The sequence below is a fragment of the Diadema setosum genome, chromosome 20 (genome assembly GCF_964275005.1).
Source record: "Diadema setosum chromosome 20, eeDiaSeto1, whole genome shotgun sequence".
NCBI lineage: Eukaryota > Metazoa > Echinodermata > Echinoidea > Diadematoida > Diadematidae > Diadema > Diadema setosum.
The window spans coordinates 34,155,207-34,173,608 of NC_092704.1; the positions used below are offsets into that span (position 1 = coordinate 34,155,207).

The window sequence follows — 18,402 nt, forward strand, 5'->3', positions numbered from 1 at the left end:
AGTTGCATTGTTACGTCACATATCAAGTTCGAACCAATATCCGTGACGTAACAATGATCATAGCAATTACTTCGCGCACGATAGCTTACAGCTGCTCACAACAACAACAACAACGACAACAACAACAACAGCAACAACAACAACAACAAATCCTTACGCAATATACAAGGGACCGTGTAAACAGTTATATTTGTTACGTTACAGCTCGAATTCTTGTCCTGAAGTTACAGTCTCTACTCAATCCTTAAAAGGCAAGTGAGCATGTCCACTTGATGATGAGCCACTTCAAATTCCTAGAAATAGGCATGTATTCATATCCATTTGCTTCATGTCCACTCTTTACTGTGACTATGTCTGGTTTTCAATCAATTGAATTGAATTGAAATGGAAATAAACTGTTTCAATTTACTCCAAACAAAACTGCGATAAGAGGTCTGCAAACAAAAATTTGCGACTGGTCAATTTCCCCATTTTCGGATGACTATGAAAAAACGACATGCATGAAACAAAAGAATGGAGTTCGGTCGGGTCATGTGAACTACACGTTTTCTTACATTTTGTACGGAAGCAAAAACTTTGTGCTCCAATCATGGACTACAGTAGCTCCATGCATGTTCTTATCTTGACAGAATGAATTACCACTGATTTAATGTTCAAGCTCCATATCATTCATTTATTTGTAAAACTTTCAAGAACAGTATATTCTATCGTGATAGACAGTCACCCGCGGCCAGTTTCGTACGCAATACACGCGAGGAGTTTATTACGCAATACACGGCGTATTGTAAACACATGTTTTTCACAAGCTCCACCCACATGTTTGCATCGGATTATGCAGGTCAGCTGCATAGCAGCTCCAACGCAGATTTGTGTGTACGGACTGCTGTACGTACGGACTGCTGTACGTACGTACGTGGGCTCACATCCCCGTACATTCCCGCCCAGTTGTAACGTGGCATTCACACCGTCGCAGCGCTTCTACCTTCTACGAGTTTTTCTAAGAATAATTCTTAAAATGTCTGCTGTGGTAAGAAACTTGCAGAAAGCCGTCGATTTGAACCTGCCAAAGCTGAAGGCAGATGTTAAAGCGATCCGTCGAATCCTACGGGTCGAAAGATTTGATGTCAGCGTGGTGTGTGTTGATAACAAGGAGGTTCAGAAAATGAACCGAATATACCGCGGCATCGACGAACCAACAGACGTGCTGTCTTTTCCAGCTCACGAGGTACGTACTGTCACGGGCATTACCCCGAACTCTTCCCGTGGTTTTCCCAGCGAGTCTCCGTGCTCCTGGCAGAAGAGCCGCTGCCTCCATCTTCAAAATGATCTTGCTATTTTCAAGTACTGTGGTAGACTGTAAGTACGCCATTGTGGTTCAAATAATACGTGGCGTCAATTTCAGTGTGAAGTTCAGTAAACTGAGCGTGCGTATGCGTGTCTTCTGTCAATTTTCCAGTTTTATTGGGGCGGAATTAATTTACATGTGGGTCAATCCATGTCAAATCATCCAGTGCTTGTCACCCGACCCCCTCCGATTTTCTTAAAAATCGCACCAAATGTTCCCCAAAGTGTCTGACGGAAAATCCCAAAATATTTTGCCCTAAGGTCAATTGGTTGCTAAGATACAGCCTCACATAGCAACCGGTGCGCATTCCAAAAAATTAGTTAAAAGAAAATTAGGCATTTTTGATTGACTGTTTTAGCTTGGATATTTATGCAAAAGTGTTCATTATCTGGAAATTGAGAAAACTTTATAGTCTTTACAAGAAAAACTGACTGTGACGCGAAATTGACTTTTCGTTAACGTGCACGAGGTCACCGAAAATGGTGTTAAATGTTAATTTTGAAAATTTTAATGCATATTTAGAAGCTAATATCTTCCACATTTCATCACCTTAGGTTCTAAAATATTATGCTGTTGAAGGCTTTGACTTGCTCAGTAATTTTGAAAAAAATCGGTGCATTCATGATGACCGTTTTTACGGAGAGCGCCCTCAAAGTTGACAAAAATGAAAAATGTGCCAAATTCAAGGTCACGGATCACCCTTCGTCCCACCTAGGAATAGCATCAATTTTTGTATATTGATAGACATTTACCTATATTATCTTGGGTTACCAAAGAAATTTTGCTCCCGAAATGTTCAATGGCAAATTTACCCCACCGAAAATGGTCGTAAACGGCCAAATTCCCATGTAATATCACATATTGGGTTTAGAGGACATTTCAAATGTCCACGCTTTCAAAATGAAAAGCACTAGCCCTGTGATATTTGCATTAGGGATAGTCTGTTATACGTATTTTAGTAATATATACCACAAAACACTTTTATTACATAATAATGACCTTGAAATTTAATCCAAAATTTGATAAAAAACAATAAATCGCTCATTTTCCTCATTGCACTGCATGTAAATGCATGTGTTTTGAAAGACTTTTCACAGAGCAATATTTCAAGAATTGTGAAAGCTGACATTCTACCATATTAGGGTGCTAAACTATTTCTGCTCATCTTCCAGATTTAGTGTCAATTTGATCATGAATGTTATATCTTTGACCTTGAAGTGCTTCTAAAAATAGCTGTAAATTTGTTAACTACAAATTACACACACAACAGGTGTTTTATGGCAGGATATGCTTGTTATTCTTCCACAAACACACAAGCTTTTTATGATGTAAATGTTATATACTGGAATTAATCTATACGTGTTTGCGAGATATGTTACAATTAATTACTCTGTTCTGACAATGACCCTCAATTTCAATCAAAAATGGGGATGGTAATATTTTGTGATTTTGTGTGCATTTTCTATGGAAAACAGTGCTTTTTGTGTTGAAACTCATAAAAACTTGACCATTTTTACTATCTATCACTTTGATTGGTTAATTCTGTTCTAGTTATGGTAGAAAAGTGGGCTGTGACAATTTCCAATAAAAAAAACATGGTTATGCTGCAGAAAATAAAAACAAAGAAATACATAAGAAATTCCCAAAACAAGAAAATACATAAAAAATTGAAATGATTTTGAAAGTTTTCATTAGGTACAGAACAAAAAGACTCCTCTCAGTCCTTTTAATGTGCGTTTCACAGGCTAGAATACAAATTGTTTAATGTCCATAATTATCAATTATTATTACGTACTTTAATACAGGTCTTTATGGAGAGGAATAGGCATTTCTCATGATTTTGAAGGTCATAAATTGAGGGTCATTGTCAGAACAAAGCAATTGATTGGAACATATCTTGCAAGCATGTATAGATTAATTTTAGTATATAACATTTACACTATAAAAAGCTTTTGTGTTTGTGGAAGAATCACAAGTGTATCATGCCATAAAACACCTGTCGTGTGTGTACTTTGTAGTTTACAAATTCACAGCTATTTTTAGAAGTACTTCAAGGTCAAGGGTATAACATTCATGATCAAATTGACACAAAATCTGAAAGAAGAGCACAAATACTTTAGAAACTTAATATTGTAGGCTGTCAGCTTTCATAATTCTTGAAATATTGCTCTGTGAAAAGTCTTTCAAAACACATTTACATGCAGTGCAATGAGGAAAATGGAGCGATTTATTGTTTTTTTATCAAATTTTGTGTTAAATTTCAAGGTCATTATGATGTAATAAAAGTGTTTTGTGGTATATATTACTAAAATATGTATAACAGACTATCCCTAATGCAAATATCACAGGGCTAGTGCTTTTCATTTTGAAAGCGTGGACATTTGAAATGTCCTCTAAACCCAATATGTGATATTACGTGGGAATTTGGCCGTTTACAACCATTTTCGGTGGGGTAAATTTGCCATTGAACATTTCGGGAGCAAAATTTCTTTGGTAACCCAAGATAATATAGGTAAACGTCTATCAATATACAAAAATTGATGCTATTCCTAGGTGGGACGAAGGGTGATCCGTGACCTTGAATTTGGCACATTTTTAATTTTTGTCAACTTTGAGGGCGCTCTCCGTAAAAACGGTGATCATGAATGCGCCGATTTTTTTCAAAATTACTGAGCAAGTCAAAGCCTTCAACAGCATAATATTTTAGAACCTAAGGTGATGAAATGTGGAAGATATTAGCTTCTAAATATGCATTAAAATTTTCAAAATTAACATTTAACACCATTTTCGGTGACCTCGTGCACGTTAACGAAAAGTCAATTTCGCGTCACAGTCAGTTTTTCTTGTAAAGACTATAAAGTTTTCTCAATTTCCAGATAATGAACACTTTTGCATAAATATCCAAGCTAAAACAGTCAATCAAAAATGCCTAATTTTCTTTTAACTAATTTTTTGGAATGCGCATCGGTTGCTATGTGAGGCTGTATCTTAGCAACCAATTGACCTTGGGGCAAAATATTTTGGGATTTTCCGTCAGACACTTTGGGGAACATTTGGTGCGATTTTTAAGAAAATCGGAGGGGGTCGGGTGACAACTTTTCTGAAAATTGGATGATTTGACGTGGATTGACCCATGTATGGGTGATGAGGGTGTGATGACCAGACCTCCAGCTCTGTGTGGTTGTGCCTTGTGGACATGGTGTGGCATGTGGAAATGGTTGAGTTATAGACTCATTGTGATGTAGGTACAATTCTATAAGCATTGCAGTTTTGTCAATGCTATGTGGTGGATGAAGTTTGCCAAATGCAAACTGAAAAATTCAATGTAGAATTTGGTTATGCTGATCACTTTGGCAGTGGAATTCAGGCGCACATCAATATGTTAAACTAAATAACTGGCACGATCCCCCCCCCCCCCCTCCCCCCAGTAGAACATAGTATCTATAGGGCCCCATAATTTTCTGGCATTTATCCACTTTCTGTCTGTGCTGTGTGTGTGTGTGTATGCTAGCTGGTGGGGCTGGGCTGCAGGATGTATCAATCGATTCTGTTTTCAATCAACTACAGTGTATTATGAAATCAAAGTGAATATGAAATTGAAAGACGGTTTGTGATCGAGCTCACATGCACATTTTTCACATGATCTTTCTTTACATTTCATTTAGGAACTTCACCCATTTTCAGAGCAATATAATTCATAAGCCAATTGCCTGGCATGACAGTAGAATTCATGGTCAAACAAAGAATAAACCAGCATGGATCAGGTGACCACATGGCCTGTCAAGTCACACTTTGCCAAGCATCCATTTCATTGTTTTGCATTGAATGTATTTGAGCAAACTTTTCCAATCACCCTGGCATTTATTGCCAATTACTAGGCTGTAATGAATGTTATGTTGCTGTCAGGTGAATGTGCTGGCAGATAATGCACCATTTACCACAAAATTGGAAATTTTGGGCATGTCATGTGATGTAAAATTATCACGAAAATAAAAGCAAGGACTTTTTTTGCGTGTCATATGTGATATTATTTTGAATTTTGATTCTACAGAATTAAAAACGTGAAGTTCATCTTAGGAAGCCTATCATAGAAATTTTTTAAACTAAAATTCCCACTTTTACCGTATGAAGATACACCTCAGATGCTTATCTCCATGAATTTATAGGCCAGCCTGCCTTTCATGACAAATGGCCTTTTTTTTTCTGCTCACGTGCAAAGTTGAACTACAAACTGAATTATAGTATAGTGTACATGAAACATGCGGCTTTTGTATGACACACACACTGTGACACACACAATATACGGTATTACACTTTATGGGGGGCCAGGGGGAGGGGGGATATCCCCGTAAAGACTTTTTCCATTGTGTTAGTGATCTGTATAATTCTCCAAATTTTGATGTATACCTTTGAAAACTTCTGTAAGATAAATTTGTATAATTCTCCAAATTTGGATGTGAGAAATGATTAATATACCTTTGAAAACTTGTGTTAAGATGAATTCCACAAGCTACACAGTTTGTAGGACCACTAAATGAGTTGATCAAAGGATGATGTATGTGGAAATGGAAGTCAGAATTATGTTTTCACGTGCTTGCTTGGAGGAGATGTGAAACACTGTATTTTTCTGCAAATTATTAGCATGGGGTCACTGTGTACACTAGGTGTTTGTTGTTGTTTTCCCCATTTTTTCCTCACTATATATATATATAATGTACCATGAACAACAATATGTCATGCACTTGCAGTACAACACATACCGAACTCACACACTGAATACAAACTTGTCTAGATAGAATACATGCCCTTGTGTTGACCTTCAGGCCCCAAGCAGGGGCCTGAAAGGGTGTGTCAGTAATGCTGCAATTTGATTGGACAGCTGTGAGAACACACCTCCTTCTTTTACAATGTGTGTTTACTGTGTGTGCATAGCACTTGCTGTCTTCTCTTTGTTAGGATAGGATGCTTGATGGGTTAACTTTGCATTGTAGCTTTTAGAGTGATGCAATTTACAGAGCAGGGTTGTGTTATTCAGAGTGGGCAGTGATCCTATTACTGGTTGCTCTTTTCTTCCCCTTTTTTGGAATCAAAACACAAGTACATTGCAGTTACATGTAGGCTAAAAATACATTCAGAAACTATACAACACATAATGTCACATGTCATCATGTTTACACTGCTAAACCACAAAAATGTATGTAATGTTATATACATGTGTATATGCTCAGTCTGTGTTCACTGCCATGGGAATGCCAGCACAATATTGACAGAGTTCAATAAGGATGTAGAGTCGAGATATTTTTGGCCACTTTTACATGGGTATGGCTTGTAAAGTGTAAGACACTGAGTGCGTGTGATATATTTATGCCAACACAGCTCTTCAGTGTGCAGTATCAGCTCGTCTCCAATGTGACTTGATATGGTATGGTGATAGCATACTAACAGAATGGAAGATGTTTCACCAGCATTATCTACATGAAAAGTCAGTGTGTTTTCAAATAAGTTCAATAATATTTTTAGTGGCTACAATGTAGAGTAGGTGAGTAATGATGTCATTACATGACAACTCTTTCATTTGCTACACTGTAATATAAAAATCATGTTTGTTTTTGTTTTGTTTTGTTTTGTTTTGTTTTTATGACTCAGCAACTTTAATTTCCGTGATTCCCTAGCCTCTTGCCAAGGCAGCTCGCAATGGACTCGTTAGTGAGCAGTGGACTCGTATGCATATACAGCGATCGGATTGGTACTCTCGCAGCTCGCCGGTCGCTCGCTGTGTGTGAGAGTCCATTGCTCTCTGTGTGCGTGTGCTGAAATTATAGAGAGCTGCCTTGATTCCTGAAAGTCATTGTACAATCCAACAATGAATGGATGCAAATGATACTTTTTAGTTCACTATTTAAGCAACAATTCTCAGATGATTCAGTGGAGATTTGTGTGCTGGGCAACAAAAGGACTTTTACGGGACAACATTGTCACTGCATTTCATTTGATTATTCTGGTAGTAACCAGTAACACTGGTTCATGAAAACATGAGAAACTATCGAAGTTGACTAAATCATAATTGCATTGTAATTGTCATGCCATGTATTTAATTTAGCTAAATTTCTACTGCCATATTCAACTTGAGCATGGAGTAGACTTGCACTTTAATTTTTCACAACAAAGCAAGTATTTCTCCTTTAATTTAACATAAGTTGTACAAAATACATTAGAGGTCAAATAATAAATTAGTGTAGGATGCAGTGATCTCTCATGGCATGAAATAAAAAGACACTTGGTATGTTATTTGTAGGAGGACATGAGACAATCAGTTATGTCCAGGAGCCATCAGGAGGAAATTTAGCTCACAATATTTTCATCGCCTGTCACAGCATAAATTTCAGTCAACAGCCCAAGTGGAAATTGTGCCAGCAAGCATGTTGCCGAATTTGCTCAGTGGATACTTACAATATCAGTGATCCAGTTATGTGAGAAAATTTATGAAACTGATAGACAGTAGATTACAATAATGTTACATGCTGCGTACGCTTAAAAATGAGATCCTGGCCATATGACTGTAAAGAAGGAGAAGAAGAAGAAAAAAAAAACTCCTTCAAATTCTAGAAACTCCATCTTGTCGTTCGTGCATTTGGCATTTATGTTGTTGCTACTAGTATAATTATTGCAGTTGTGGTGGTCTAATCATCTCCACTGTAATCAGTCAGGAGAAGTTGGTTGCAGAGTTCACTTCAAGAGAATGAGCACTTTAAATTTTGGTTACTTTAAATTTTGGTTACCATGGCTACTGACAGGATGCCTTCTACCCTTTTTTCTCCCCCCCCCCCCCCCCCTGCAGAATCTGAAGCCGGGTCGGCTTCCAGATCCATGGAGTGATCTGGCCGACCTGGGAGATATGTTCCTTGGTGTAGAGTACATCCTAGCGGACTGTCAGAGGTATAAGACAGACCTCGATGACATTCTACCGGTGAGTTGACCCAGTGATGTGGGTATGTGGGGGGGGGGGGGAAGGGGCCTCCGACCAACCCCAGAGAGTGGAAGAAGCAGCTGATCAAACTCATCAATCCGAGCTCACACACACTCACACACGTAGACAGTGCATCTGCATAGTAATTATTTCTGGCATGATTGAAGAGCTTGCAACCTATATCCTTTGGGTGGTAGGGAGAATAATATTACCCTCAGCATTTTATCAGTATTATTAGAAGATGAGGAAATGTGTACTTTTCATTAGATATTAAATGCTATAGATTTCTCTCTATACACATTTATTAAATCTTTGTGCTATTTTGACAGGACATGATTTTGTTGTAGCCTTTCCACTTCAATTCATGTAAGTAATACAAATGGATATGCTTAAACAACTTTTTGTCGGCTTATTTCTTTTTTTTTTTTTTTATTTCATTTATATGTTTTATTGATTTTCTTGATTACAAACAATACAAATTACACAATAATTATGAACATATGGAACAAAAAATAAAAATGAAAATAAGATCATCAATAAGACATAAAAACGCAGTATCATTTTGATCAATACACAAATTATTGTGGTAGTCACAAGTATAACATCTTGAAGGTTCTACCCTAACAAATAGAGTCTATGTTAAACATCTACGTGGTTTTACAACTCAAATTTCCATTTCTTAAAGTGAAGATGAAGTTTACCTCGTTTCTTAGCCACATAATACTCTGTTTCTTTCTTAATTTTCAAGTGTAACTTTAAAAATTCAAAATTGGGTCTAATGTTTTTAAATTTACATATATAAATGAAATATTTTAACGACAAAAACGAAAAAGATAAGAATCTTATTTCTATCTAAATAACAGCAAACTTCACTGAACTGTTCTACTGAAATTTCTGCATTCACTGAATCCATTCAAATGTATTGATTAAAATGCCCCTTTCAGTGGGAAACAAAAAGAAGAGAAAACTTGTGCATTTTGGTGTAAATACAGTGTTCATGTACAAATCTTCTTGTAAATACCCCTAATGGCCCTAAGCATCATTGTTATTATGAAGGGTGTGGAAGAGTAGGAATGATGGCAGTAGATCGTGTGTGTAACCAAAGAGCTAAGTAGCTCTTTGGTGTAACCCAGGAAAAATGCACTTTTGAGAGCATCAAATGCCTATTAAACATGTGTCATGTCTTGTTCATTGACAGGTTATTGTGACCCATGGGTTCTGTCATCTGATTGGCTACAATCACAAGACACAGGAACAGTGGCAGCTGGTTAGTACTTCTTTCATATTCAATAATTTTGTTTTTACAGACAATTTGTGAGCATTTTTTAAACATGAGTGGAAATCATCTGGATTTTGACCATGTAATGTAGTATTGTAAGATCCCAGTATACTCTTAAGAAAGCAGCAAATAGCTGATTTTGTTGTTGTTGTTGTTGTCGTCGTCATTGTTGATGTTGTTTTTATGGCTGTTATCGATTCTACAGATTGGATATTTTGAGAGGTTTACTATATCGTCGCTGGGGTGACAAGACCTTGTATCTGCAATTTTGGTGAAAATGACTTCTTTTTTTTAGATTAATGGTCAAATAATGGGTTAAGTAATGTCCTTTCCAAATCCTAACTGTTTGACTCCAAAAATGAAGCCACCACGGCATGTCAAAGGAAAGGCTATCCCATTCGCCACAGTGCTTTGGCCGCCATGTTTTTTGGCTCTCCTGAACATTTGACATTTTGTAGATACGAGGTCTTTATGCTAAAAGTATGGCATACCCGATAAATTCCATTTTTTCTCATCCTCCTTCTTCTTCCTCTTCTTCTGCTGCAAGTACTTTTTTTTCTTCTTCTTCTTTGTGTCATTGTTTTTGCTGTTTTTTTTATTGTTGCCATCATCAGTATTATTCCACTCATTCTCCATTGTGTAGATGCATGAAAGAGAACTCAATATTCTGGAGCAATTCAACAAGCTGACGGGTCAGAATCTCAGGCCGCTGACGGGGCAGTCACAGTTTGCCCGCTGACCGCCGTCCTTGACCTTCCAAAGTCCGAGACGAGTCTTCCAGCAGCTCTGGGGAGGCGAGAAGGGTTGGAACCAGCCCCCAAACCATTGCAGCGTGATTAACGTCTCTTTGATGGCAAATCTTGGAGGTGGGAGGGGGTCGGGTGTTCAATATGAAAATTGCAAATGAAATTGTTTTTCACAAACAGGTGAGTTGCATGGCAGGATTTGCCCCCATATACTTTGATGCCAATTATTCATAAAGTTACTTTGAAATGGATGATTTTAAAGGTAACCTTTATCAACTCTAAAAAAAGAAGTATCTAATCATGTCCAGTGTACCTTAAAGATTTATGATGAATCATGTATGTTTTTAACATGTATATTATGATATATGTGCAAGAAGAACTGTTATTGTATTCCATGATCTTGAAGTATTACTTTAATGAGACTGTATATGACTGTGCATTTTAAATTAGTGTGAAATATTTTTGTAATCGTTATGGCTTGTAAATATTTAGTTTCGCACAGAAAACTTTTTGAAAACATTTATTGTGGTGTATCTGCCAGGATGATCCTACACCACTGTGCCTGAATTTGCTTTAAATACGAGGACAGCCAACAGCCAAACACAAATTTGAAGGTCTCACTATCAGAAAACATGTGTCAAAGCTGGCTTTTTCCTTACAAGACAAGCCGCTCCTCAGACATTTTGTATATTTAAGGGTGCATTTTTTTGTTGGCTATACATTATATGTGACTTGTTAATAACACAAAAATGTAATGAAATTCCAGTACAATATTCACAATTTTTCTGGACTAAAAGCTGTTCGATGATGTATTTCATTTAAAAAAAAAAAAAAAAAAAAAAAAAAGAAAACCGACGCAGGAACAAGAAGAAACTAAAGAGCCAGATAAAAACATGTTTTGAAAAACTGTCTTGATTTTAACACAGATACAATTGAGTTATCAGATTATAAATGGGAAAAAGTTGGCTGGAATTCTCAGGCTGAGGTAGTTTAGATCAAATCTATTTTCAACATTTAGTCCATGGACTTAAATGAGTGTGAAATGGGCGTACATGTACCTTGGTCATGCTTGTGTCGAGGTGTATTCATTATGGGGTGTCTGATTTACATCTTCCACAGCATGATAGTTAAGCACATCTTGCAATTAGATTTACTTCGTGAGCATGTTTGTATCAACTGTGGAAGAATTTGGATATTTATCATGCATGGGTGTGCTTTCAATGTGCCTTCTTCAATGTTTTGTGCTGCTGAGTTTGTAGTCAATTGCTCTTGAATCAACTGTCTGCAAACTGCATTTTATCACCACAGGATGACTTTGAGATACTGTGGTTCAAAGGTCAACACACAATCTTAGTTTACATGGCTACATTATGTCATTATAAGTGCAGGAGTTGTCTCATCAGCTCAGAATTGTGTGTGTGTGCTATTTGTAGTAATTAAGCATCATTATGCTGAGACACATCTTTAGGCTAGAACCACTCAAGTGTTAATGCAGTACAAAGTCTAGAATTGTGGCTGGTCTGTTGTTTCTAACACTTTGAACTTGATATTATATAAATGTATATAAATTTGAATAATACTCTACTTACACTATTGTCAGATATTTATATTGACACACACAAGAAAAAAAAAAAACAACAACAACAACTGTGTAATGGAAAGATGGTAATTTGATTCAGAAAAGTTTTGGCACAGTGAAAAAATGAAACACTGTGATTCAGCCAGCGTAAAGCTGTGTTTTTTACCGGAAGGTAACATATACATGTACACATTTTGTAACTGTGAAAGTCTCCTCACCAATGTACACGATGGGTGAGAGCAAACAGTCTGGTACAATCCTGCTCCTATTGTGGTGAATACTGTAAAACCAGAATCATTCATGGCCTGAAACTTTCTCGAATTGGAGCGACAGCCTTTTTTGAGTCATGAAATTTTCGCCAATTGGTAAACTGACATTCAATGCATTGTGTAGACTGAAAACTTTCGCATGCGTTAAATACTTTTGTGAATCTTGGCTCCTCACGAAATTTACAAAAGTTTATGCACAGGAAAGTTCCTGGTTTTACAGTAGATGAAGCTTCCCAATTAAAAACCAGCTCAATAATGGTCTGCATGAAATGTATACAAGAGTGCAATAGTGATTATGTTATACACTCACACCATGCAATTTATAGTATAGTGAACATTTGTGGGGCTGGGTAAGCATTTTCTGTATTCTTCAGTGTCCCATAAACACAAATGTAGATAATAGCCTCATCAATAATAGATTGCCATCATGGTAATCTTTATTTTATCAAGAAGATGATGATTTTTTGGGGTTGTCATCCTCGTCATATTCATGTTACATGGTAATATTACGTGTCAGATTTGCAAGAGTAACCACAATATACGTCATGCTTGTTGTGATATGAAGAGCAATTTAATATTTTTATCAAAGCTGGTTAAAAGGGCTTAAACTTGAGTATTCTTGACATAATGATAATGATAATACATTCTGCTCATAAATATACTTGTAAACATACTTGTAAATATTTAATCCATTATTATTGCTCATGAATATTTTGTGAATATGAGGTGTAAAATCTTTGTAACTTATTCTAATACTTCCATGAGGGATTCGATGCAATGTAGGTCGGTGTACTTAGCATGTCATCTGCACTGCTGATATTCTTTCTGGGAACTCTTTCTTGTCAAAAATGTTAATCCAACTCTTGTTTCTGGCCTGCAAGTTTGGGAGACCCGTATCCCAGTTTCTACCCCTTGTAGTGACTAATGGCGTGAAATACATGAACATGAAATAGACTTCCCACTCATCCATAGTAGATAAATTCCCATTTTGTAAACCTGTCTGCTACCTCCTAACTATTAAACAGTCTTTTTACACCAGTTCTTTCTCCGCAAATTTCCACTATATGACTTTATCGAAAAGGCTTTTTCTCTCTTTGAACAGAATTTTGCCATATGCCCACTAATTGCTAGGGTCAGCCTGTGATCACAGTGTGATCTGTGTTTCACAAACAAACAAAAATCATTAGAAATATACATTAATCTTTAGATTATGATATTCACCATTACAGCAGTACCTCCCCCCTCCCACTCTCTTTGATAGTTGCTTGAGTCAGACTATGTCTTTGTAATTTGGAACCCATAACCTTATAGTTGAATTGTATGGGAAAGATAATCAGTTTTTCAGTCAAAACAAAGAATTTTCATGATTTTGTTTTCTTCTTTTTTGAAGATAGCCCTGTTATGTAATGGGTAAGGAAATTATGTGTCAAAAAGAAATAGTTTACATTCATTCTGACTGATTGATGATGTGGCATAACCTAATTGTCTATCCTCCAATGTAATGGGCTTTGATGAATCAACCATAGAAAAATGACAAACCATAGAAAGACTGAATACTGTGTGATCTAAAAGCAGCATACGTTGTGACTACATAACATGATCTCAGATCATGTGTTGTTCACAAACGAACAAAAAAGCATTAAGAATATGCAGTAGTCTTTTCATTATGAAGTTCATCAGTACAGTAGTATCCCCCACTCCCACTTTTGTTGGAACGTTGCTGGAGTTTGACTGTTTGTAATTTAAATGTCAAGCTACTGAAGCTTGCATTCTATTCTCTTGCACCGGTAGCATTCTGTGATTTTATGGTGTATAATTTCTGTATTTGCCACTCGTGAGACAAGAGTGTATCACATGATTCTTTGATACTGAAAAGAAATGCAGACTGTGTATTGTTCTGAAGGAGACAGGAATTTTGTTGACATTCATGTTACTGTAAAAGTGGATATTTTCGCGCGACTAATTTTTTGCGCTCGACCGGGCTTGAAGAAGATGGCATGTTCTTAATTCCGCGGAATCAAGACATCGACTACTGAAACATACAGCAAGCAAAAATATTTGCGTGTTTTTATTTTCGTGCTAGTTTCTGGTAGCACGAAACGTGCAAAAATTTCAGCACCACGAAAACTTCCACTTTTAGAGTATGAAAGAGTACATGTACCATGTCCGTGTTGCCATTCAGTCATGGTGTAGGCCTGCTAATTGTGATAGATTGTATGTTGTGCATGACTTTTTATGTTGTTTTTGTTAATCCCTAGAGCCTCAGTTTTACCTCTTTTTCTGTTGATTGGTCTTGTGCGGCAGCCAACTACTTAAAGTTGATCTTTTTGTTAAGATTCTATCGATATCTGGCCCTGGAGGATTAACACTTTCACACTGGCTGAAAGTTTAGCAGGCACATTAATGGACAATTGCAGGATATACATTCTAAATCTGCCACTTATTTAAGGCATTCTAGGGAATGGTGTGATTGTTATGTCAATGTCTTATATTCCTTTTTTTAACTCTACTTCATTTTTCTATACAGCCTACTGAAATTCCGTACAATGTGTGTGACTTTTATCCTACTTTCCTTCATTTTGTAAATTTGCTATTTATAATTTTCGGTACGTAAGACTCGTAGCTGTATCATATGTTGAGTATCTTCTCCATCTGTAGATATGAGAAGAATCTATTTGTAACTTAGAAAAAAAATATACTGAAATAATACACTAATGACAAAATAGATTAATGTTTGCTTCAAAGTAATTTGTTTGTTTGCTTGTTTGTTTTAATGCCCGCAGTGCACTGATACGCCCCTTGAGCTGTTATTGACCAGTGACATCCTTGTTTACCGGAAATGAAACTTTTCTTATCATTTGCCTATCTTTTTTTTTTCAGAAAGAGAGAGAGAGAGAGAGAGAGAAAGATATGTGTGTGTGTGTGTGTGTGTGTGTGTGTGTGTGTGTGTGTGTGTGTGTCTGTATAATATGTCGGGGCTGCCAACTCACAGACAATCAATATGAGACTTGAGAAATTTCCCCATTTTAACTACAGTTGTACCTTACTCTGAGAAACAAATTCTTATGCTGAACCCCAAAAACTGAAAGTAAACAAAGACAATGTCTTCAAAATCATTGATAGCCAAAATGTTCAATATACCCAAATCTGCATGCACACCCGCTTTATGTATGAGTTGAAATCTTGACAAAAGTATGCACCAAATTGCACCATTCAAAATGTAACATTGTCAAAGCTCCCTATCGTGAAGGGGGAAGTAACCCTACCCCCCCCCCCCCCCCCCCCTTGGTGGCTTCACTCCCTTGCAGTGTCTTACTAAACTCTCACACAGGGTTGGCAGCCTTGGTATATGTGCTGTGCATACTGGTTTATAGTACTATATAATCTTCATGCACAGTGGGTTGTGTCTCCTCCCACCTCCCCTGGTCTTACTACGCCCGCCGCACAGTACACAACCTCAGTTTGTATGACCTTCCGGTGTGACGGAGTTTGTATGACCTAAGTGTCCGGTCGTAGGACTAGGTCGCATGAACTAATCAGAAAGTTTTTGCATGTTGATTTTTTGTTCAGTGATTCATTATCAGAACACTAAGGCCCGAATTCACAAAGGTGGTTTCAAATGAAACTACGGTTTCTAGAAACCATGGTTTTTAGAAACCGTGGTTTCGAGCGAAACCACCTTTGTGAATTCGGGCCTAAGTGTTTCATTTGGAATAAAGTGAGCTGAATTATCATGCTTATCATTAAGATGCACATCCACTTGAAAAATTCAACATGCCAAAACCTTCCAATCAGGTCGTGCGACCTAGTCTTACAACCTGACACTTGAGAGTTCCTCCAGGTTGAATCAATATAGAAGCTACACCTGCTCTGACATGCATCATAATACACTTACCACAGCAAAGCATTAGCTTCTTCAGTGCACATAAGGCAGTTCTCCAATCAATTCTCAATAAGGTGTGAGGTGTACTTCTTTATCTATTAACCTATATGGTCATGAAACACTAGCTTGTGTCAGCCATGATAATGGGGGGGGGGGGGGGGCGGCTTCCAATATAAGAAAAGAAGATAATTCAATGGGTTATGTAATGAGTCATAGATGCATTGCTTTGTTGCATGGTGTATGAATTAACTGTTGTTGAAGAGACATACTGAACCCCTCCCCCACCTGAAATAGATATCAACATAAAATACAGTGCCCAAAATGGAAGGTCCATCTTTTACACAAATCCATGTTTGCTTTTTCAAACTCTGTGCCTTTTCATGGTTGATATAGGTGTGTGCTGAGCATTGACCAGCTTCTAAAAAGCAACCATAAAAGCCCGCCACACACAATATGATCAGACCAGTCACATGACTCTAGGGCATACGACCAGTCACATGACTCAACACCGTACACTATACGATCAGACTACACAACTAAGTTTACGACCGTTCCGGCCTCAGGTCATTTTGGTAAGTATAGAAGCACACGCAGAACTCACTGTGTGCGCTTCTATACTCTTTGCATAATACTGTATCGCAATTGGCTGAAAGCCCACGACTGGATATGGAAATTTGACGTGTTAATCTCAACTGAAACTGGCAAGGCTGGTGACGTCACACTTCTGGTCTTAAAGGACAAGTTCACCTTCATTAACACAAGGATTGAGAGAATGTAGCAATATTAGTAGAACACATCATTGAAAGTTTGAAGAAAATCAGAAAATCCGTTCAAAAGTTATGAATTTTTGAAGTTTTTGTGCAGTCACCGCTGGATGAGAAGACTACTGCAGTGTATGATGTCACATGCGTACAACAATACAAGTATAAGGAAAATATAAAGAGAATTTCACAAAATTTCATCTTTTGAAAAAAGTACACATTCCCTTGACTCGCTACTGACATATGTTATGGGTAATATTATTCCCATTGCCTTTAGAAAGAGGCAAGTCAAGTGCTCTTTAATTATGCGAAAAAAGTGAAAATATGTTGAATTTTCTTTACATTTTCTTTATACTGTTGTACTCGTATGACATCACGAGCCTTAGTAGTCTCCTCATCCAGCGGTTCCAACACAAAAATTGTAAAAATTCATAACTTTTGCATCGCTTGTCCAATTTTCCTCAAACTTTCACTAATGTGTTCTACTAATATTGCTGCATTCTCTCAATCCTTATGTTAATGAAGGTGAACTTGTCTTTTAAGGTCGTACGACCGGTCTGATCATATAGTGTGCGGCGGGCTTTAGACGAACGTGTAACATGTCTGCATCACTGACAAGACAGCCAAGCCCTTTTTTTTTCACATGTTGTAATTGCTTTATTTCTGTATTCAGCTGTGTACAGACATTGAATTTCACATAAAACGAATGCACACCTCTTACACATCGAAAGTAGTTTTTCTTCTTAAGATATTTTTAAGATCTCTACAGCCTTGTAGTGGACATCTCGTACTGGTGACAGTCATGGGTTTTCTCACTTTACAGCTAGTATATGCACTTTGTACACATGTGTCGCAACTTATATACTTATTAAATGAAGTTTCTGGTGATAGATGCATAAATATCAACTTGTCAATCATTTGTACAGTGATTCACTCATGTGTATATAAAGTGCCACACACACTATGTTTCCTTTCTATTTCTTATGTTACAAAGCACGCATGCAAGTAAATATTCCAAATGTGGTGCATGCACACACAGTGCATTAAAAGGAAAGAAGCTGAAATAGATGATGCACATTAATTTGCCAAAAGCACCGTAAATACATGCAGAACTTTTAAAATAAGCTTTGCCAAACAAGTTGTGAGCTTATTTTAAGAATGCGCAATTTGTATGGTAATTGTGCTCTGACGTGTGGCATCAAATAATTTGAGGAGCTTAGATATTGCACAACCATTTATTGACCACGTCGATGTGTGTAAGCATTTCTACTGAAGCCTACACATACTGAGGCATGAAAACCCAACTCTGTATTTTCAGTACAGTCTCACGACCATAAACTGACATAGGACCTTAGTGTACCTGACGCAGCAAATATAGCTTCTGCCCATCTGCTGGAAATACTTGTATGTAAATAAACCATTGGCTCGTCCTGCCTTACTTCAAACAGCAGTAGATTGTCATTGTTTTTTTGTTTTTTTCTGAATGCTCATTCTCTGTCCCATCCTCCCCCCCCCCCCCAACAGCTGACACTTTACCTGTAGCTGTAATTGAGGATTGAAATGGAACAGGTTG

At 37.2% G+C, this 18,402-nt stretch overlaps 1 protein-coding gene across 1 annotated transcript; it reads left to right on the forward strand.

Moving 5' to 3' along the window:
* Positions 1-1,015: 1,015 nt before the first annotated feature.
* Positions 1,016-10,357, forward strand: LOC140243917 (endoribonuclease YbeY-like). Its single transcript, XM_072323588.1, has 4 exons — positions 1,016-1,225; positions 8,184-8,312; positions 9,511-9,579; positions 10,235-10,357. Exons 1-4 carry the CDS (start codon positions 1,016-1,018, stop codon positions 10,328-10,330), a joined length of 504 nt encoding a protein of 167 aa, XP_072179689.1. The 3' UTR covers positions 10,331-10,357.
* Positions 10,358-18,402: the final 8,045 nt, after the last annotated feature.

What these genes read in the sequence shown, in the direction of transcription:
- LOC140243917 (XM_072323588.1), top strand. Translation starts at nt 1,016, where the DNA reads ATGTCTGCTGTGGTAAGAAACTTGCAGAAAGCCGTCGATTTGAACCTG. An exon ending in ACCTCGATGACATTCTACCG is followed by an intron (nt 8,313 to 9,510) that starts GTGAGTTGACCC and finishes GTTCATTGACAG; the next exon opens with GTTATTGTGACCCATGGGTT. An exon ending in CACAGGAACAGTGGCAGCTG is followed by an intron (nt 9,580 to 10,234) that starts GTTAGTACTTCT and finishes TCCATTGTGTAG; the next exon opens with ATGCATGAAAGAGAACTCAA.